This window comes from Sycon ciliatum, chromosome 12 (genome assembly GCF_964019385.1).
Source record: "Sycon ciliatum chromosome 12, ocSycCili1.1, whole genome shotgun sequence".
NCBI classification, from domain to species: domain Eukaryota; kingdom Metazoa; phylum Porifera; class Calcarea; order Leucosolenida; family Sycettidae; genus Sycon; species Sycon ciliatum.
The window spans coordinates 17,310,973-17,333,405 of NC_088654.1; the positions used below are offsets into that span (position 1 = coordinate 17,310,973).

The following is a 22,433-nucleotide window of genomic DNA, read 5'->3' on the forward strand; positions in this document are numbered from 1 at the left end:
ATGTACGATGTCAGTTGTGTCTCTGTACGATTGTGTCAAAGAATGAGTGCATTACGCCACGTACAATGTTGGGTTGAGTCCCAGTAGAATGGTCTTACCAGATGTACGTATTGTTTACCGAAAGTTATAATGTCGATTTCCAGTATCATTGTGTCTCATTGGAGGAGTGCCTGCATACTGCGTGGGGTCAGCTGTGTCCTAGTCAAAATGTCTTACTGGAGGAGTTCATTCCAGTCTTATTCGCTCATCAGATTGTGTACTATACAATGTCAGACGGGTCCCCGCATAACAGTCTCTATGGGTGCATTGGGTACTGTGTAATGTCCGCCACCTCCCAATGTGCATGTGCACTGCGTGCACGTATCACTATCAAGTCCTGGCTGGCCAGTTCCTGACACCTGAACTACTATAGACACCCTACATGCTCTTACACTCAGTTTGGTGGGTGGTTCCTCATCACTGAACTGGGACGTACTGCACCAGATCAGGGTGCTAGGTCCTTGGACTTTGAGAAACTTTGTGTAGGTCATAGCCTACTCGTTTTGTCCCGTACTCTCTCTCTCTCTCTGTCAGTCTTCCTGTCTTGTTTGCATCTCTCTGCCTTCTTTCTCGTTTTCGCCGCGCTATGCTTTTTCTGAGTCACATCTGGCTGCGGCCAACTACCCTTCACTTTGTGTGTTGTCGCTATTGCTGTCTATGTCTCTGTGTATGCCAGTATATGTGGAGCGAGAAGTTGTATTTCTCGCCGGCCGAGCGCAGCGAGATAGGCGAGAAATGATTTCTCGCGAAATATTTTCAGTTGCAAATATGGCATCTGGTGTGTTGTTTGTTGTCGCTTCTTTTCCTGACTTCTTCAGTCAGTTTTGAGTCTCACCAGTGTCCCTGCCCTCCCACCCTTTATTTCTGTGCATATTATCAATGCTTTTTATCACTGTTTGCCGTGATGTGCTTGCCATGCCTACATGATGCCTAATCGCCATTGGGGATATACACCCGATTTTTTCCCTCACAAATGCGTCCGTCGGCGCGAGGGTTTTTTCCCGGCTGGCTCGGTCCAGGAAAATTAATCTGACGGTCCCAAGTGGTTCTGCATCATGGCCTATTTCTGCTATCCACTGGCACGACTATTCTATCTGAGACACTCTGTTCTCAGTCCTTGCTTGCTTCCATACCTCACTCGTTATCCGGTTCACATCTGGCTGCGGCCAACTACCCTTCACTTTGTGTGTTGTCGCTATTGCTGCCTATGTCTCTGTGTATGCCAGTATATGTGGAGCGAGAACTGTCCGTCTTTGAACGTTTATATCTTCTGTATGGCGTGTGTTCACCTCATTGTCCTCGCTCGTTCCTCATTTCTTTGTTTATTTGGCTTATGCGAAGACTAGCCAAGCTTGCTTGGTGATGTCTACGCGAACAAGGATATAACAAGAGTGTTGTAACTGCCTAAGAGTATAAATAAAAATAAATGAAAATAATGGAGGGGAATTTCCTACTGAAGCTTTTCGTGCATGGTCAGAAGGAACGGCTTTGTCGGATCCCCAAGTAAAGTTGTTTTTCACTTTTCCAAAAAAAACGTTGAAGTTCCTACCAATGGGCAAAATATTGGCAATCACTTCCTTCATTCTATGCAACTAAGCGCCTGTTTGGGGAGTGGAAGTCTTAACAAGTTAACTATGGTGTTCCTCAATGAATTCAAATAGAGTGAGTCACTGGACTGCGGAATAGTGCAAGGGGGGGGGGGGGGGAGTCACTGGACTGCGGAATAGTGCAGAGGGGGGGGGGGGGGGGCGCATACTTCACTCCTACATGATTAGACTTCATAGGGCAGCACTGTGCCAGTACTCCGCTTGTCACAGAGTCATGGCACAGTAGCAGATGACAAGACAGCAGGGCTTCCCTGCCGCCGACATGGTTATCCCGGAGTCACAAGTACTGGAGGCCTACAAATTTTCGGCGCATTTAAATTTCGGCCTCCCAGGGCATAAACCCCTTTTAATAGGCCGCATCAATTTTTCAGCAGCCTGTACTGCTACCGCCTGTATACAGTGTCACACTGAACATTGGAAAACAAGATTTCGGCCAAACATGACGAGGCCGAAAAAAGTCGACAATAAATATGCGCCGAATACTTGTTGACTTACAGCAGCCTGAACAAAAGCTCCTCTGATCTGCAACAAGATCTGCTGCCACTTTACGTCAGCACTTAGGCAAACTGCTAATGTCAGTTAGGTCCTTGCAGGGTGGCGCCGTTCCTACGGATGCTGACATCTCAGTCTACCGGAGTCTCGAGCGAACCGTGGAATTTTTTAAATATCTTATAAAGCAAACTTCAGAACTGAGCAATATACACACGGTTGGGCACTCGTCGTATTGCCTTCTAACCTTGTCAAGCAGCTTGGTCAAAGGTACTGCACCGCTCTCATCAGCCTTCAGCCACCAGTCGTACTCGCTAGCATCCAGTGTGAATTTGCTCTTCACGAGCTCTGCAGGTCGAAAGCAAACACGCACACGCACGCGGGTTCACGCACACGCACACAAAGACGCACACACACGAGCACATACACATACAAACATTAAAATACCTGATTAGACGAAACAGGTGCATCGTCATCATCAGTGACTGTCCTCAGCGGATAGTGCCAGGGAAACGCCACAACCTGAGCAGAGCATGGCGGGGCCACCAAGCTTACGAACAACTACAGATTCTCCATCTGAGGACCTATATCACACAAGGCAGGTTAAAGGCAGGTTGACTTCACATTACTCCGTATGACAGGTACAGGTAGCCGGGCTTAGTCCTGTAGAAGCCAATGGCAGTGAAAGGCTTCTAATCGAGCAAGGTATTTCTATGTAGGTCAACAGTAAAACCAGGCACATGTGTCATCAGTGTACAGTAAAACCTAGTGCTGAAACGATTATATCGATTACTCGTTCCTTACTCGATAAGAAATAGATCGAGCGGTTATTTCGATTTTATCGGCTAAACAAGTAGAATGGTACTTACGCTCGGTACAGGATTTCCCCCCTTTTGGGGTCGCACAAAGTGTGCATGCACCGAAAGTGGTGCGAGTACAACACGAATATGTACATGACTGTAAACTTGCACCATCGATGCACGTGTAAAAGTACAAGCACGATCTGAGAAACATCGACACGATCACTGTCGCCGTCTTTTCAGCTGACTACTTTTCTTACATACAGCATGCAGGACTGGCAGGCTCAGTATGTGTCTACACTAGCTGCAGGGGCTGGAGTTCCCTCCACGTGCGGGTAGTCTTGAGTTAAAGACAGTAAAGTGGTCTTCAGTTTCGTGTTTTCCGTTCTGTCGACGGTTCCCTAACCAGTTTTCTCGACGACGAGCTAGGCCTGGCGTCGGAGCCTACGTTGAGCATAGACAGGAAAAGCAACTAGTTACTTGTTGACGCGCCTCAAGTCTGCTCATCTGTCGAAATCTTCCGATTTGCACCCCTGGCCAGCTTCACTGACTTCATCGTCGGAGTCAGCGAAGTCACAGGCGAAGGGCACCATCAGCTCTTGGGTTGCAACCAGTGCGTCGCCTCTGTCTTGTCTGTATCCGTCTGGTCAGTCCGAACAGCTGACGGACTTGTTGCGGGATCATCGGATCTATGCGCCCGCTTTCCGTCGTTGGCAATGTTGGACACTTATTTTTTTTGAAATTCACAGAATGTACATTGTACTGATGTAGTTACAATAATAATCGTTTAGCCGATGAGCCGATCGTTATGGTATCAGCTTAGCCACTAAGGAAAAAACGTAATCGTTTCAGCACTAGTAAAACCTGTGACTAAGGAACACCCCTTGGGGCCCAGAGAAAGCGGTCTTTAGAGGCAGGCGGTCCCTAGTTAAGAGGTTTGCGCCGCACAACCATATTATGAACGTGAGACCGTCCGTGCCTGGCAAAGTGGTCTTTCGTACCAGGCTGGTCGCTAGTCACGGTGGTCTTTAGTTATCTTGAGCAAATCAGTCTTCTTCTCAAAACAGGCTTCTACAGTTCTGCTTACTGCAAAACCCGAACGTCTAACGTTTTAACGACCAATTTTTTCGTTATTTGAAGAAACGTTATTGCGACATGTTTGTGTAAAGATGCGCATCCAGATGGGTGGCCAGGTAGCCATCGTTAAACATTCTGCATGTTATCATGCCAAAATTACAAAAAAATGTTAAACTTTTTACGTCAACTTTCCGGTTGTACAGTATACCAGAGTGGTGTTGCTCAAGTTTTCGGCCTTGCACCATATCGCAGCCCAGTGTTTGCAAGTCTAGGGTTACACAACGCCCAGAGCGTACTTGAGTGACGCTGTGACTGCATTCCACTGAGCAGCACTGTCCGCCAGACGGGCCTTTATACGGACAATACTGTATCTAGAATGGACTCGGGTGGAGAGCCAAGGATGGTGGTGTTCGTGAACATTATAGCGTAACTTGTAGTTTCTTGGTCCTTCTTTCTTTACTATAAATGCTGTATCCGCTCACCGTAGGTGATGGTGACAGCTGCATCGGACACCTTCTCGGCGTCACCGCCGGTCAGAACGGCCTCATCGCCACTGTACTGGAACGAGACGGAGCTGTAGTCGGGTCGCTTGCCAAAGTGGCTCTTGGCAAACTTGTAGACGTCCTCCTCGATGGTAACCTGCGCGCTCCACTCCAGTCCCAGAGAACTGCCCAGGGTAGAGCCGGAGCGTCTGCAACACGCAATGAGATGAGTGAACGAATGCATACACACATCCACACACACACGCGTGCGCGCATACACAAGGAAGACAACTTAGGATTATGACATACGGAGGTCTATGATGGATTCAGGTAAAAATAATCCTGTTTTCTCTTTCTCTTCACAGTGTTGCATAAATGTTTACAGGCTATCAGCTGCACCAGTTAAAATCGATAGCAACCCTCCTTGAACAGTGCAGCTGTGAGCCTACGGTGGAGAGCTTTGAAGTGTTACCTGATGCAGACAAACCGTGTTTATCAATGAGATTGATTGGGTGCTATAAAGAATTGATTAGCATCCTGTACTAACACACAGTGAAGCGTTCGCAGGTCTGGTCCTGCATTGCACCGCATACCAGTGCATAGCTCCTTGCTCGTACCAGCAGTGCATGGTGTTGGAAGGTCTGTGGCTGCACTGCACAGCAACCCACACCAAAAGCGCACAGCCGGGTGTTGGCAGGTCCAACACTGCACAACAGCCGGATTGGATTTCATCGAACAGCGCTGTACATGCATAGGAAAACCTGTAAAGGCGACCGCCTCTCCTAGAAGACCACTGAAACCAGGACCAAGGGATGCTATTTCCAGTCCAATGACCCCTAGATAGGGAGACCACCTGGTACCAGAGACCACGTTTCGAAGGTCCCATGAGTGGCCGTCTTAGACAGGTTCCATGAGTGGCAACTGCTCGTACAGTAAAACCTGGTGTAAGCGACCTCTGGGTTTAGCGACCACCTGCTCTTAATGACCGTTTGTCCATGCACCGATAGTTCTACACAGACACTGTGGGACCTGGTTCTAAAGACCACCTGGCTTAAACGACCGCTTTTTCTTGCACCGTGGGGTGGTCGCTTAAACCAGGTTTTACTGTACAAGCCAAACATCTCTCACTATGATACTAGAACATGAGTGCTTACTGCAGCTGCTTGGCCACAAACTCATTGACCATCATCTGATGTGTTTCTGGGTTGGTGACCAGAGAGGAGATGGGCGGAGGGCCGACAGAGGCAGCAGCAACAGCAGCAGCAGCACCGGGTAACATCGAGTCGACGATGGGCTGGACGGCCACGCTCTGCGCCGTCTGCTGCTGGTGCGGCCCCGTGGAGGTAACCAGCTGCACTTGCTGAACGGCCGAGCGCCCGGGCTGCTGCCCGATCACGCCGGCGTTGGGACGCGGCACGATGGGAAGGGCCTGGGGAGAGCCGAGACGAGCGGCAAACGCAGCGCTTGCCGATCCGTACGGACCGACAGTGCTGGCGGTGGCGGCGGCGGCTGGAGCTACCTGTGTCACCTGGTGGAAAGCGTAGCCGACTGGGGCTGCGGCCGCTGCTGCCGCTGGTACTGGTGCTGCTGCGGCCTGAGGTGCGTTGTAGGCGGCCTGCGGTTGAGCTTGTGCCGCGACGCCACCGACCTCGGCTGCCGGGAATGGTGAGGGGGTGGCCGCATAGCTACCGGCGCTGGGGAATCGCTGGAACAGCGGCTGGTTGGTCAGCGGAAGCTGCTGCTGTGGTGGTGGAGACAAACGCAGACACGTACGCCGCATACGTTCATGCACGTGCACACACACACACACACGCACCCATGCACACACACATACACGCACACGCATGCATACACACACATTGTCAGTCAGCATTTGCTTCACTAAGACCTAGAGAAGGTTACAAGCACGAGGTTTTGGGGAACAGATGACCGAGATCCTTTGATAGAGATGGCATCTGTGCCCACATCACCCATAGTACGAGCCAGAGCATGCGGCTAGCATATCCAGAAGGGACTTCAAATGCCGCGTTTTGGGTGATACGTAACTTCTTTGGAGCAAATTCGCTCCGTCCGTAGGAAAGCTAGGACTAAACAACTACATTAAAAGAAAACCGGCCCAATTTGACCCATGTGGGAGCAACAACTAACGGCCGGTTTCTTTTTTTTGAAATCCCAATCGGCCAAATAATGACGGCCAAATGTTTCATTTCGAAATTGGCCAACGATTTTCATCGGCAAAAATGTGTTGATTTACAGAGCATGTAGAGGAGACTTACAGGAGGCAGGGTTTGCCGTGGGCCGCCAACGGCGGTGCTAAACTGGCCGAGCTGGACACCAACTGGAGTAGCATGTGCTGCTTGCTGCTGCGACTGCTGTTGAACCTGCTGCAACACCTGCTGGCTGAGGAGGGTCTCAAAGTCGTCAGAATCGTTGGCGGACGGTGGCCCAACGGCCAGAGTCACTTGGTTGCTGGCACCTGAAAACGGCAGAGGAGAAAAAAACAAAAACAAAGGATGAACGCGTGTTAGATAACTGCACACAAGCAAAGACAGCTACATGTGCACACACAGAGCGTATGCACATGTGCACATGTGCACATGAGTACATGAGCGCATCGCACACACACACACACACACACACACACACACACACACATACACACACACACACACATACATACACACACACACACACACACACACACACACACACACATACATATATTATCTCTTTTTCCGCAAACCCAGACCGGATGTGGGTCCAAGCGATCGGTATGCGAAAGGTGCCCTTCCAAACTGGATACAGTCACTGCTGTTGAGCATAGACAGACCCCCCCCCCCCCCACACACACACACAATTTGCTTGCATGGGTGATTGAGACGCGGGGAACTACGTTCCACTTGCCTCTTGGCGGCCTGGCATGTCCAGGCGTCAGGCTTCCGGACGGCACGTTGGAGTAAATGAGGGATCTCCCCACCATGGATGGAGAGTCGGCCAATCCACCAGACATGCTGCTGGGGTTGGCGATGATGCGCGCCTTGTCTTCATCGGTCAGCTTCCAGGTGACATTCTCGTTTCGGATGAGACGATTGCGGCACGCCTCGTATGCCTGCAGGACAAGAAAAGCAATGGAATGGGGAGACAATCTATGGCTTATGTAACGCACAATAATCTTCTGCGGCTTTCATGTGGTGACGAGGCCCTGGAGCTAAGCATTGTGATAACACCGTTGTTTAGGATACAGCCAAACATTTATTGCACACCTAAGCGCATATGCTTCTACCCGAACATGTTCACATAGTAAAAAATCATTTTCGTAGCAATGTTTCACTTCATGCAGCACATAACCAGCTCCGCTAACTGACCACCACGACATCATTCGCGGAACCTCCACAGCATGACTACTATTAATATTTATTCTAGGGGTGAAAGTTGGCACTGAGATGCCGAGTTCGAGTACTCTGATTTTCTCCGATCGAATATTCAAGTATTCTTCATCACCTAAAAATTGCACACCAAGGGCCTTAAAATCACATGATGCAACCCTGATCAAAGCGAGTAGCAGTCATTTTTCTCGGGTATATTGGTTGGTCACATCAATATCTACTGACTGCTGCTCTGAAACTGCAGATATCTGTGGTAAATGCATGTATCATGTATGAACGAGTACTCTGATTTATTCCGAGTACGATTATTTTTGAAAAAACCGAGCGAGTACTCGAGTATTCGGTATAATTCTTTCAGCCCTAATTTATTCATATTTCTCTAGGGCAGTGCCCACATGCGAAAAGCACACACGGTGCGTGCTCACCGTCTCCGCAATCTCCGTGGTCTGAAAGTCGACAAATGCGTAGCACGTCCTCTTCTTCTTGTTTGTCCTGACGCGGACGTCAATGGCTTTGTCGGCAAACTCGCTCAGAGCCATGTATATATCTTCCTTCTCCACATTGGAAGGCAAGGAGCCGATCCAGATGTAGCTTTTCTGAAGAAAAACAAGAACAAAAAAAAAAAAAAAATACTCAGTCACAAATTTCATTGATAAAATGCGGCAAGAAAACGTTCTGGAAACTTTCAATTGCTGCTATGATTGTCATATGAGTGCGGACATAGTTTTTTTTCATTGCTCTAAAAAAGAACATCGTACACCCATTAATTTATAGAAGAAGAAAAAGGATCAAGGAACTACAAGTTACGCTATAATGTCCACTAACACCACCAGGCACTAAACAATCAGCTCATGCGATAACATTGCACTTGGCTCTCCATCCGAGTACACCCATTGGATAGAGATTGTGGGTGCAAAAGTCTCTGAGATCACCAGATCAGGACAGTTATTTAGCCTGGGCAAAAACTGTACGAACGCATCAGCGACTGAAAAGAAATAATACCTTGGGGCCAAGAGCTACAGCGGCTCCTACGGCCGAGCCACTGGGATCGTCTCCCATGTTTCCGTTGATCTGCGGCAAGTTGCCGAACGAGGGGCCGTGAGTGAGGTTGTCGATGGCCCTCTCGAACTGGGACTGCGGCAGCATGCTGGACTGTGGCTGAGCGGTGGCGTTACCGGCGAGAATGTCGTGGTTCGACCAGACGGTCGCCTGCTGCTGCGAGTTATGGCTGTATATCTTCCAGGTCAATTCGCGACCTTGGTACGGCCGATTCTGCAAGACGGCAACACACAAAGACCACGTGTACACACACACACACACATACACACACACGTACACACACACACACACACACACCACACACGTACACACACACACACCATACACGCACGCACGCATGCACACAAAAACAAACACACACACAAGTGCATCAAATTCAACGTCTTCAGCGACTCATGGTTATATGAATAATTTGTACTTATTCATCCGGCCCACTTGAAACAGATGTGGGAGAAGGGCATACAACTAGACATAGCATGCAAGGTAGTGAGTGCCACAGCTGGTTCATATCAATGAGTTTAGCATGAACTGAAGTGAAGTACCGCTACTCAATAGGGCTTGAAAGTGATGATATCAGAAGTCAAAATCTAACGACAAATAACGACCTTTGAATCCACTTACGTCCAGTTTTTGTATGGGTCCAGTTTTTGTATGGGTCCATACACGTTTGGGTGGTTTTCCTTGGCAGCATAGTGACACATCCACCGGTTGGTGTGGGTCCACGACCCTGGTGGATGTGTCACCATGCTGCGAAGGAAAACCACCCAAACGTGTCTGGATCCATACACAAACTGGACCCAAGTGGATCCAAAGGTCGTTAGATTTTGACTTCTGACGTCATCACTTTTAGTGATTGCTCCAAATGCACCCTCTGCTGCTTCTGACGTAGCCTCTGTTGAGCCTGCGTGCAAGTCGCATTGCGCGTGTGTCCGCGGCCTCATTGACCGTGTAAATGAGCTAGAGGATGAGCAGCGAGAGACACATGCTTGCACACGAAAGTATCTGGACGCTGTGAGTGGTGAGCTCCAAGAAACGAAAGCAGAGTTGGCAGGTCTGCGGCATCATGTTGAGAAGCAGCGCGACTTCTCCCTGAAGGCGAAGGCGTTCTCGCATGATGACCGAAAGATCCGGTACTAGACTGGTTTCTTCAGCATTGGTCTGGTGATGGCTTGTTTTCGTTTCTTGGAGACTTCGGTGAAGTCCAATCGCTCTTGACAGGGCCAAAGCACTCGCTCCTCTCACAGAAAAGTGGAGCCCCGGTAAAACTGTCGCTTGAAGACCATTTCTTCCTTGTGATGGTCCGGTTACGTCTAGGCCTAGACGTTCAAGACTTGGCAGACCGGTTTCATGTCAGCCCTACGACTGCGAGTCGTATTTTCACTTGATCAACTTGATGTATAACACGTTTTCGGAGTTGCCGCTTTGGATGTCACGCAAGAAGATGACAAAACTCATGCCTCCCTGTTTGAAGCAGTGGTACACATCCACCAGGACCATCATCGACGGCACTGAGTTCTTCATAAAGCGTCCATCCAATCTTGCTGGCTAGAGTGCCACCTGATCTAGCTCCAAAAATCACGATACGGTAAAAGCCCTTATATGTATATCCCTGTATGGCACAATAACATGTTTCAGTAGGATCAATTTCCGATGTAGAATTAGTGCATCAGTGTGGCCTGCTATCCCTCTTGGAGGCAGGCTACAGTGTGATGGCGGACAAGGGCTTTCACATTCAGCATCTCCTCAGCTCGATCGGTGTCCAGTTGAACATGCTCCCCTTCCGTCGAGGTGAGCGACCAGTCACACCTGATAACGTGCTAAAAACCCAAAAATATTGCTGGTGTGCGCATTCACATTGAGCGTTCTATCAATAGGATTAAAAGGAATTTTCATTAATTGGCCGAGTTATTCCAAACAGCTTGTTTGATATGGCTGAACAGACCATTCATGTTCGTGCTTTTCTACCCAATTTTCAGCCCGCTTTGGTGGGATGAACCACATCCCTGCACATGCATTGATAAACTAACTTGAGGTGTGTTTACTTTATTACGAAATCAAAACGACTCTTACTTGATAACCATGCATGCGGTGCTGATACAGTAAATCCTGGAACTAACGACCACCATGACTAGCGACCACCGTGACTAGCGACCAGCCTGGTACTACAGACCACTTCGCCAGGCACGGACGGTCTCGCATTCATATTATGTGGCTGTGCTGTGAAAACTTCTAACTAAAGACCACCTGCCACTAAAGACCGCTTTTTCTGGCCCCAAGGGGTGGTCGTTAGTCACAGGTTTTACTGTGCCTAGCTCTCTTTCTCATCGTATTTTAGAACAAACAAGACCCATCCGACTGTGTGCTGGGCAAGGCAAGGACTACCTTCAGTATTGTGTGTATGGCATATGCGTGTGTTTATGCCCATGCGTCCTTGCGTGTGAGCGTGCATGCACGCCTTTCAATATCATACCAACTAGACTACTAGTGAACTATCCCGATCATTCAACGCAACTATGAAAGTAGCCAGCATAAGTCTCTTTTATTGTTATATTCCATTCCAGGGTATATTCTAGGACGAATTTCCAACCGGTTACGGTCCAATGAAAAATACAACCCAAATATGGCACTCGACAGCAATTTAACAGATTTCTTGGTGCTTGGTACAAACTCGTGACCCTAGAACCAGCCCACGCGGCTTCGCTGGAAGTATCCGTCCAGAAAAAAGCGTTTGACCATTCACAGCTCCATTCACCCACAGAAAAGTACGGGCGGTTGGAACTGATTTGTTACTTTTCAACCGGTCGCCAACAATTTCAACCGGTCTAAAACCGGTTGGGGCGGTAATAGAAAATTTCCTGCATTCGCACTGCTTCCGTTGCAAAGCTGGATACAAAAGCAACTCAAGCAGACACGCTATCCAGATGCTCATACTAAGCCTTCGCGTACAACGTTTTACTTTCCCTGGCAGCTTGCGTTGTTTTTAATCCATCTTTGGAACCAAAATATTACACAATGGTGTCGAAGCGGCAACAAAGTGTTGAAGCAGAAGTCAAAATGGCGTAAGTATGGCTTTTGCCACGACTACACGGGGTATACCGCCGAATACTTTCACACGTGCATTGCACGAGGGGAAATGGGAGAGACACGGTATACACTGAGTGAACGGTATAATGTACTTATCCCATCGTACTTCCCCAAGTATAGAGCGTTACCGAGCGGGGTATGTCTTTGAACCGAGCTGGGTATACATATATATTTGAACAATTCAGGACGCACAGCTGTTTTCATGATCACTCCGGGTGCGGGGTAACAACACATTACGGGGTTGGGTCGGTTTTGGATGAATGGACTGAAAGTACTATTGATAGTTCTTACCATGACATGCTGGTAGCAGTCCAGAGCGGCAGCATCCGACTTGAAGTCAATGAACGCGCAGCAAAAGCGGAAGCCGACCCTGCTGGGCTTGATGCGTATGTCGATGATGTCCTGGCGCCAGATGTGCAGGTAGGCCTCCATCTCGGCAATGGGGATGTCGGGCCGCAAGTTGGCGACCAGCAGACAAGCGGCAACGCCGCGGCGCGGAATCGTATCGTAACCACGGCGCTGCGTCGCCTGGACAACAGGGTCCAGTCCGCCGCCGACGCCGTGCGAGAGCGGCGACTGATGCAAGCGCTGCTGCACTGGCGAGCGCATGGCCACCATGCTGTTAGCGGCGGCGGCTTGGAATCCGCCGTGGCCGTTGCTGAGGCCAGTGCCGGCGTTGGCTGCCCCGCCAAACTGGTAGTTGGAATTGCTCTGCATGAAGCCCGGGCCGGACGAGCCCCAGTTGCTGATCCCGTACTGGTTGGCCAAGCGGTCGGATCCCATCGCACCGCCGGCGCTGTTGAACGAGCCGCCGTTCAGGCCCAGACCCTGCGGGTCGTCGTCTCGCGGCACATTTCCCTGGTGCAGACGTCGGAAGTGCTCCTGATCGAGCTGCTCGTTGATCCTCAGCATGACCGATCGGCAGTCGTCCAGCGGTTTGCCGTGCAACTTGTCCAGTGCGCTGCGTGCGGCGTGCAGCGAAGAGAAGTTGACAAAGGCATACTGGTCGCCTTTACGCTCGCCACTTTTCAGGTGGATGCTGGTGATGAACATGGCAAAACTGCCGAAGAAGCCACGCAGCGAGGCCTCGGTCGTTGACTTGGTGAGCCGGCCCACCCAGACGGTGTTGACCGCCTTCTTGTCCGACTCATTTTTGCCGAGCTGGTTCACGGGCTGAGACTGGGCATGCTGAATGGGTCCCCCGGCAGCAGCGGCTGCAGGTGCAGCTTGCAACGTGTGCTGCAACTGCGGTTGCTGATGATGGTGATGTGGCTGGTGCTGCTGATGCTGCGGCTGCAACGGCGCCTGCTGGCGCAGTTGCTGCTGCGGCTGCTGCTGGTGCTGTTGCTGGTGGTAGGGGTAGCCGCCGTGCATTGGGCCCTGAACACACATACACACACACACACACACACACACACACACACACACACACACACACACACACACATACACACACACACACATGCAGGGTTATTATTATTATTATTATACGCATTCCCGCGTTGAAGTGTAGCAGCAGTATGCTGCGTCCACAGCTTCGCTTATGCAGAATGGCTTGGGTGAGAGGAGAGGGGAGAGAAAGCAACAAGGCAACCAACATCTATGAAATTGGCCACAATAACATGAAGAGAACCAACCTACATAATGCATGATTGCACAAGAATGGAGACGACCAAATATAATGGCTATAATCATTGTGCCACAAAACCGGTACACAGGAGATCTGACGAAAATGTAACGAAACATAAAACTCAGTTACTCAATACAGGTTCCACTAAATTACAAGAGAACAACGCTACAACGTTAGAATTGCCGCTAAATTATCGCAAGTGTAGAGAACGAGTCCAATACAAATGAAAACCATGAACAGACTGTCCCGAAGTTATTTTGGGAACAAATTGTACTACATGACTGTTAGGTTGAGTTGGGTAACTCCGCTCTTCTTCCTCGCTCACCGGAGGAATTTCTCTAGTCTCCTCGCGCAACTGGGGAGCACTCCAATGGAGAGAGAAAGATTTTTATAGGGCGGCTTGGTGTGAGAGGTGGACTGAGACTTGCCGTGACGGCGCTAACGGCGAATATCAAGACCTTACGGCCACGGAGCTGCGGGACTCTGCGCTGGTCGTCTATCCGTGTGGAGGCAAAGCAAACGCGGGCAACATTCTGCTGAAGCGAGCGTGGAGCTGAAGCTGGATTGGTGACTGACGTACCTGCTTACTCCACAACACCGGCGCATAATGATGTGCATGTACAAGACTTCGTGAGTATTCAACTCAAATTCGTGTTCCGTCAGCGTCAGTATCAGCAAGTACAGTCATGTAGTGCAGGGTTATAGCCGGAATAAAAGTGAAGACAGGCGGGGATAATTGGACCCAAAATTTCGTAGTTTTACCGCAATTTTGAGCCGCCATTTTATGCTGTGCTACTAAAGTGTACTTTATCATGCATATAAAAAGGTGACGCTAGCACTCTGAAGGGTGGCACATTCATTTTGAAAGGGGGAGGTCAAAAAGTGAAGGATGGAACAGCGCCCCGCTATGTCGCTTTGGTGAGAACCCTAACACGTACTGTGCACCATGTACACGCGCGCGCGCGCGCGCGCGCGCGCGCGTTGCAAGACATGCACGCAAATCAGCAAATGCAATGGATGTACACCTACAGCTGATGTACTCTTATAGCAATGATAGTGGACAAACTCTGAATGAAGCTGATCAAAACTAGACTACTAGACAACTAAAGCAAGCAATCAGACTGATCGTGCATGAAGTCATCCATTTTTCCAAACAAATACTCGATCAATTCGCTGCTAAACGGAAGAAGTTAGCCATAATTATGAACTCAGCATACACATGATAGGATTTAAAACAAAGAGTTTCAGGTTTACTAGTAACACAGGTGTATACAGCGTCAGAGTCTACGTTATACTGGTTTTAACCTCTTTAGCGCGAGCGTCGTACTAGTACGACGCACATGAGTTGCATGCCCCACGGCCGTCGTACTAGTACGACGCGCGCTGTACACTGTACAGTGAACCTGCATCTCATAGTCGTGGGGTCCGTGTTGAGTCCATAGTGACTTGTTCAAACTATCGCAACTCACTCAATACTTGGTCGATTCTCACAATCGAAACATGTATCTGCAAGAGAAAACTCTCAGCTGGCGATAGAAACAATCGCCGAAGCGATGCGACTACCGGTTGTTGAGATATGCGACTCGACACGGCAAATTTCAACTCGATTTTTTTGCGCAGTCTGCAGAACGCGTATTTTCCATCATGGATCCTTTTTGCGCTACCTGCTGCCATGGAAACAAGATTCAAATGATGGTAGTGGATCCCGTGAGTCCTCACAAAAAATTTGAGCTCGATACGAGCAAGGAGACCGAAATGGCAGCTGAATATTTGAGCTTGATTAGTTTTGGCCGTGCTCAAGTCTGTCGAGCGCGTGGATGAAGTTTGCCAGACTGTAGCACGGGGTTTTGGTTTCGCTCCGAGCTGGGTTTGATACCAGTTTGTCCCTCGTCTCACGACCTTTCCAGGAAGCTCAAGATCGTGGAATTCGTCCAAGGGAAGGTAAAGTTATCGATCCTTGAGCAGCTAGTACTTTCATGGGAAAATGCGACTTTTACAGGTGTTGACGTGGGGCGCGCTCAGGTAGCGTCGTGCTAAAGAGGTTAACTTATGATATAATCCAAAACTGGTAAACCGGTATTAGATAAACCTTGTTGTCGTTCACGCAATTGTTAGATTGACAGCATGGAACAAGGAGGAGGACACAGTGTCCTCCACCTTGTTTCATGCTGTCAATCTAACGATTTAGTTTTAACTTCTGTCCCACAGCCTTCACCCTCACATGGGAGTGCAATGCACATTTATTGACTAACTTGCTGCCTTCCACTGTTCGCACTTGTACAGACTACCGCTCATTTATTCGCTCATGCTTAACCTTCCTAGGGGCTCCCGTAAGAAGACCATAGGTCTGCGGGAAACACCCTAGTAAAAAAAAGGCCTCTTTAGCTCGTAGCTGTACTGATGAGGCCTTTATGGCCGAAACAGCTTGCTGTCTGCAGCATTGGGTAATATTAATAATAATTATTATTATTAGGGCTCAAACAGTCACGGTTTTACCCCTAACGGTTAACTGCTAAGCTAACGGTCGGTTTAACGGTTATAACCTATAAGCCACAGCAATCCTGCAGACTCTTTTTTATCCGTATATTTGACTATACTCATTCAAAAAATGTACCCTATTCAGTACAACGCACACATGTACATTCTCTTGCATGCTCATTCATACATACTCTCACACCAAGAGACCAGATATGGCTGAGTTGGCAGCCCAGAAATTGCGTACGCGTGCGACAGCCTGCGAAACTGCATACTTTGCAACGACCTGATACTTGAAAAATTGACTGAAAATTGACTGCGTAACCGTTATCTTTATCGGTTAACCGTTAATTCTTCATAAGCAGTCTGCAACCGGTTAGTCGGACTAACCGTTCGAGCCCTAATAATAACAATAACTTACTTCATTGAAGTCACTACCCGGACCAGAGTTCAGTACGTGTGGGAAACTCTGAGGTTGGTTGGAGTGGAAGTGCTGCAGAGCAACAATGATATAGCACAGCGCAGTCAGTATGAGCAGAGACACACAAAGGAGTGCATGCATGTGTGTACATGTGTGTGTGTGTGTGTGTACTTGAATATGCATGTACAACTACACACACTCACATACACACACTCACATACACACACAGACTCAGGCACATACACACAGACATTTGCATCTCCTTGGCTGCCAGGAGCGCCTGTGCGTACAGGACCTTTGGAAGATGTCTCAGAACGGTCGGACCAGAAACCCCGACGCATAATCAAAAATGAAGCTACAGACATGAAGGCACACACGTGCACACATCCATTTTTTGCTGTAGGTCCTCCATATCAGAGCCTAGCGATCATGCGATGACTTTACTAGTACATGACGTGCAGTTGCACTCTGATACGATCTACCTCCATGGGCAGGAGGAGGTCGTGCTTAGTATCCGACCTACTGTAAGACCAGGTATCGTAGCGTCAATTAAAGTTAACGATCTCCTGATTTTCGTGGGATAGGGAGGTGAAATACTGAATAGGCAAAAGGAATATACATGTAATAAGAACACACGACATGTCAACTATTTACTTAAACAAATAAACTGGAAACGGATGAATACAGGAATCATGACAGCTGACGGTACATAGTGGCCAAGCGACATAACACGAGTATACTGTACATTATAGTACAATTCTACTTATAAACTACAGCCGAGAACCACGTAGTCGAAAACTAAACAACGTGCCGTTCTATTGTAAACATTAAAAAAAGAAAAGAAAAGAAGAGTAAGCCACTGTACTCCAGGCTATTTCCTAGGCTGTTCCTGGTTCGTTTCCAGGAATATTATGCCCTAAGAATGGTTAACGTCAGATTGGGTAGGGTTTTCGGTTGCATCCCTGTGCCCACAAAAATACTTGCATCCAGGGTCGTGTGTGTGTGTGTATGTGTGTGTGTGTGTATGTGTGTGTGTGTGTGTGTGTGTGTGTGTGTGTGTGTGTGTGTGTGTGTGTGTGTGTGTGTGTGTGTGTGTTGCTATATCTAGCATAGCTTGTTCACTTTCATGGCTTCAACAATGTGCAAGGGTAAGTGTGGGTGGGTGGATGTGGTGTTGCGATGATCAGGTGTAAGTGTAAGTAAGTGGGTGTGTGTTGATGTGTGTGGATCTGTGTGGATGTGTGTACCTATGTCTAAAATAGCTTGTTCATGTTCATGGCTTCTGCAACAGGCATGTGTAAGTAAGTGGGTATGTGTGCATGCATTATTGTGTGAGTGGATGTGTGTGAGTGGATGTGTGTGTGTGTGTGTGTGTCTGTGTGTGTGTTTTGAACCCAGTCTCATGAACAATACAGGACACCAGGATCTGCCACAACAACCCAACACAAAAACATGCATAACTGTACTACTGACAGGACTTGACAAACATCCAACACACACACACACAACCTAAGAAGTACAGGATACCAAGCGAGTGAGTGCATGTGTTTGTGTGTGTGTGCGTGCGTGTGTGTGTGTGTGCGTGTGTGTGTGTGCGTGTGTGTGTGCGCGTGTGTCTGTGTGCGTGTGTGGTGTTGGTACATGGTGTGTGTGGTGTGTGCGTGTGGTGTGTGTAACACATTCATTCATCTTGGGCACCCTGTAAAGAAGAACTAACTTAGGGTCTACTGGGAATGCCCAAGTAGAAGTAATAAAATACAATACCAAGCGACCGCGCAGCTGTGAGACTCACGCTATACATGTGCATACGCAGCTCGACACAGGCCACAGCCACTCTTGACGGTCCAACCGGGACGCTGCCACTGGGACGTCCTCCGCGATTTACTGCCAATGACCAGCAGCTCGAGTCTTGCAGCAGTGCGGTACTAAACAACACTTCCCCCTAGTGGCAGCCTCTAGCCGCTGTTGTCGACAACGATCCAGAACATTATTTTTCCGCTGGCTGGCTTGGAGAAAAAAAGACAACCCTCGGCGACCCCAGTCAAATTTCTCCGCTCCTGGGCACCACGCGATACCAAGAACGGACAAACGGCAACACTGCCAGGACGTACAAGTGACACTCGCAGGCCAAACGCCAGGCTCGTGGAAGACCTCGCGCGCTAGCTTGTCGCACGAACTAGGCCTAACGCCGCTAGGCGATGCCAGTCAGCGCGCAGAATCAGTGCGCCAAGACTACTTGTTGTCAAGCGGGGTTAGCACCTACCGGAACAATCGGGAAACGACTATCGGTAGACCTCCGTTTTCACCCTTGGCTGAGCCTGATGACTCTACGATGTTACTTTTTGGAGCGATGGAAATTCGAACACACTATCCATTCAAAGGCGCCTAACAAAGAATAGAATGCACTAATGTTTTCATGCGGCAAGTAATAATAATTGCTGAAGCACAAAATTTCAGTTTTCGATGAATTGCTAACAGTAACAATCTTGTGACCAAGCCACAATCAATTCCGCCTGTACCTTGCGACGTCCGCGCCCCAATGGCAATGGTCTGCGTTGTGGATCACGCACCAGCCGTCACCTATCCCAATGCAAACGTCGAGATGAAGAAGGACAGCAGCTAGCAGAGCCTCGTATCCCAGATCTCGCTAGACATGTGCAGACAAATTATTATTTTTTCTAAAAATGGACTACGACCACGGTACGAGTCAAGACTCAACTCAAGTCGACTCAAGATCATAACTCTCGTTGAAAGCGCTCCGTCTAGTAGTCGTACCTGCACCAACCATCGCACGCGCAGCGGCGCACACATCAGAAGCCATTCGAAGGCTGACCTCTAACCTAGACCATTCAAGCCCACTTGCCCATGTCGACGCCATTACTGTTTTTTTGCGAAAAAAATATTTTACAGAAAGTCGGCAAGAAAAACAATCGTAGAGCTAGACTGCAGTGGAGGAAAAAATAATCAATTTATTTGTGGCAAATGCGCACGACAATGTCGGGGCAATAGGACAACTGCTAGCAGCATCCAGCTGATAGCAAACACGACTTCTGCACGCACATGACTGTACAATGCGGTATTCACGATCTGACTATGGGATGCAAGAAGGCGGTGGTGGGTAGACGGAGGCAAATCGCTCAACGCGTCTCACTATTCGGCGAACCTCCACGCCACATGCGCAAAAACTAGAGCGTTTCAAGGGCTTGTTGATCGGTCACGCTGCTATGTCAACAACAATATCCTGCCCCATAAATGAAGAGATAATTGCTACTGGAAACTTCCCGACATCTACGAGCCAAACACGACGCGAGTCCCCTACAGCAGCAATATCTAGAAATAATGTGCACTCACATTAGAAGCGAAAGGTCCAAAGGGAAATAACCCATCGCTATTGGTTCACAACAAAAGCCAGCATGAATTACAAAGCATAGCACACCGCACCCAATGAAGTTCATTCGGTCAGTCACGGCTCAGCTACTTTGCGAGCGAAAGTTATCGCTAGACAAAGAACAAGGCAGAATTTCATTGAACAAACTACAATGAACGCACCCGTACAAGCCAGGGGGACAAGAATGGACAAGACTTACCGAGCTCGACGGCAGCTGCTGTCGGGGTCGTTCGTTCAGCGGCATTGATGGCCGCGAACGAGGATCCCTCACTCTAGCGACCTGACGGTTCTCGTTGGGATACGACCTTGACTGCTACACAGGTTTTGGGCAAAGTGCGCAGAAAAGGTTCAGTGAGCTACGGTGAGATAATTATCCTGACTATGAACGAACCAAAGATACATTTCAATGCGTTTGTCCAGCTAGTGCCAGAATATAGGCCTCGAGACTGCCACGATTCCAGGCAACTGCTTGGCGCTGCCTGCTTTAGCAGCCCACAAAGAGCACCTCTTTTCTAGTACTAGTACTACTGCCTATGGAGAAGAGGCAAAACAGAAGACGAAACTCGGGCACACGAAACATTCAAGTGCACACACAGACAGTAGCCAGTACAGCGATAGTCTTACCATGCTTACTGACTGTCATGCCACCGTTCGTTTCCTCACTGTGTAGATCCACGCAGATCACGCGTAGATTGATCTACCACCTAGGCTACAGGCTACACTGCACTAGTAGTAGTACTTGCTGGCAACTGAAATCCGACCCCCTAGCGCCTCGTACGAATCGCTAACGCGGCTAGCGCACCGCTAGGGGGTCGGATTTCAGTTGCCATCACTGTAGCTACAGCAGTACCGTGTAGTACAGGTCAGCAGTACAGGCTTCAGAAGTGTAACAGTAGGCACTTCAGTCACGTGACAGGACCTGTCAAAATTTGCTAAGGTGAGAGTGCGTACTTGCGTGGCACCAGTCAAGTGCATGCGCAAAACTGCACAGGTACGCGCTATGCTTCGTTGTACGGGCTGATAGTTGGGCGCATCGTGTTGCTCTGACGTTCAGCTTTCGGTAGATCCCGCATACGTCATAGTGCGTACATTTTTGCGAGTTGTAGATCACGTATACTTCCAGCAAAGTGTTTTTTCACAAAGAACTGTTGTTTGCTCGCGTTTGAAACGTTGCTTATCGTCTTCAGCGTCGTCTTTCCATTCGGAAACAGTAGAGTTCTGGTTTACCAGGGTTTGCGCATCGCTGCGCAAGGAGACATTATGGACGTAGGCACTGAGAAGTATGCGCTTTAGGCGGAGGAGAACGACGATGCGTCGTCCTACCTGGGCGAATTCTCAAAGCGTACTGAGAGCCAAATTTTGACACGGTTGCGCTGGAAGGCCTGCTGATGTTTACGAACAATCAAAAGGCACAGTGGCTGCCGGAGAAACCCTCCGATGAGGGGATGCTTTGATATACGCAGCCAGGCACGCTTCACCGAAATTTCAAAGCTCACTAGCAGGCAATTCATGATTGCTGCATGGCGCAGTTGAAGGAGAGGGAGGCAGATATCACACCATGGAAAGAAGCTACCAACAGAGGTCCTGAGGAACTTCTTGCCAACTTGGAATCACTTGAAGTGGCATGACTGTGGGCACGAATGTCCTGTGCAGTAATTCGCGCGCGCGCGCGCGCGCGCGCGTACTCACCCTCCACTTTGCTGTGTACGGCGTACAACGTGGAAGTTCTCTGTTGTTTTTGTGCCAGAAGAATGTCTTTATAGCTCTTACGCTTTAGTACCCGCAGGAGCCTGCCAGTATGTCGTTATCAGTTCATTTCACAGCAAACTGAAGCTGTTACTATGGGTTACTATGGCGTTGCTATGGGTTGCTATGGAGTTGCTATAGTGATTGCGGTCACAATTGCCGTATTCTTGACTATTCTGAACTTTGATCTGTATTGTTTCGATCCATACATGGTTGTTGGTGTAAGTGAGTGATGTGTGCTTGAAAAAAACACTCTGATGTTTTGTGACTATATCCACTGATAATACTTCAGAGATGCTGTTGGTGCCACAAATTGTATTGATTTCGCCTTATGCAACTGCCTATCTTCAACCCTTCATAGCTGAGTGGTATCACTGTGGATTTCAATAAAATTTTCTGTGTGACCTTGTGATACCCACCACCATCGATTACCGATGATAAACCTGGAAAAAACCCGATTTCAAAAAATGGGGTGAAGTGCCTAGTAACAGTCAGTAAACCGTACTACTAGTACTAGTACTGCCAGTACTGGACCTGCGCGAGTGCGCGTGCGAAGCTGCACTGCATCAACCATGTCAACTGATCAAACAAGGCCAAGGGATCAATCATGCGCATATATATAATATGCACGAACGCCGTCCACCCAGGCCACGCATGCCATACATGGCCCACAGGCCCAGTGGCAGTCCCTTTCTCGACGTCACGTCGTCAGCTTCATGTCACTGCCACTGTGCCAGTACATACACAGTT

At 48.8% G+C, this 22,433-nt stretch overlaps 1 protein-coding gene across 4 annotated transcripts in view; it reads right to left on the minus strand.

Moving 5' to 3' along the window:
• The window catches only part of LOC135828759 (uncharacterized), a 33,160-nt gene extending 12,639 nt beyond the window's left edge, over window positions 1-20,521 (minus strand). Inside the window, exons 1-10 of one of the 4 annotated variants that reach the window (XM_065341184.1) lie at window positions 20,137-20,521; window positions 16,550-16,621; window positions 12,315-13,403; window positions 8,883-9,152; window positions 8,306-8,476; window positions 7,399-7,603; window positions 6,771-6,970; window positions 5,649-6,232; window positions 4,495-4,703; window positions 2,383-2,483 (exon numbers count right to left, since the gene is read on the minus strand). In XM_065341184.1, coding sequence (XP_065197256.1) covers window positions 2,383-2,483; window positions 4,495-4,703; window positions 5,649-6,232; window positions 6,771-6,970; window positions 7,399-7,603; window positions 8,306-8,476; window positions 8,883-9,152; window positions 12,315-13,403; window positions 16,550-16,621; window positions 20,137-20,181 — 2,946 coding nt within the window. In that variant the 5' untranslated portion in view covers window positions 20,182-20,521. Of the gene's footprint in view, window positions 1-2,382; window positions 2,484-4,494; window positions 4,704-5,648; window positions 6,236-6,770; window positions 6,971-7,398; window positions 7,604-8,305; window positions 8,477-8,882; window positions 9,153-12,314; window positions 13,404-16,549; window positions 16,622-18,341; window positions 18,700-19,068; window positions 19,291-20,136 lie in introns of those variants that run through there. The other 3 variants (XM_065341183.1, XM_065341186.1, XM_065341185.1) reach the window with 3 other exon arrangements.
• Between the last annotated feature and the right edge of the window lie 1,912 nt (window positions 20,522-22,433).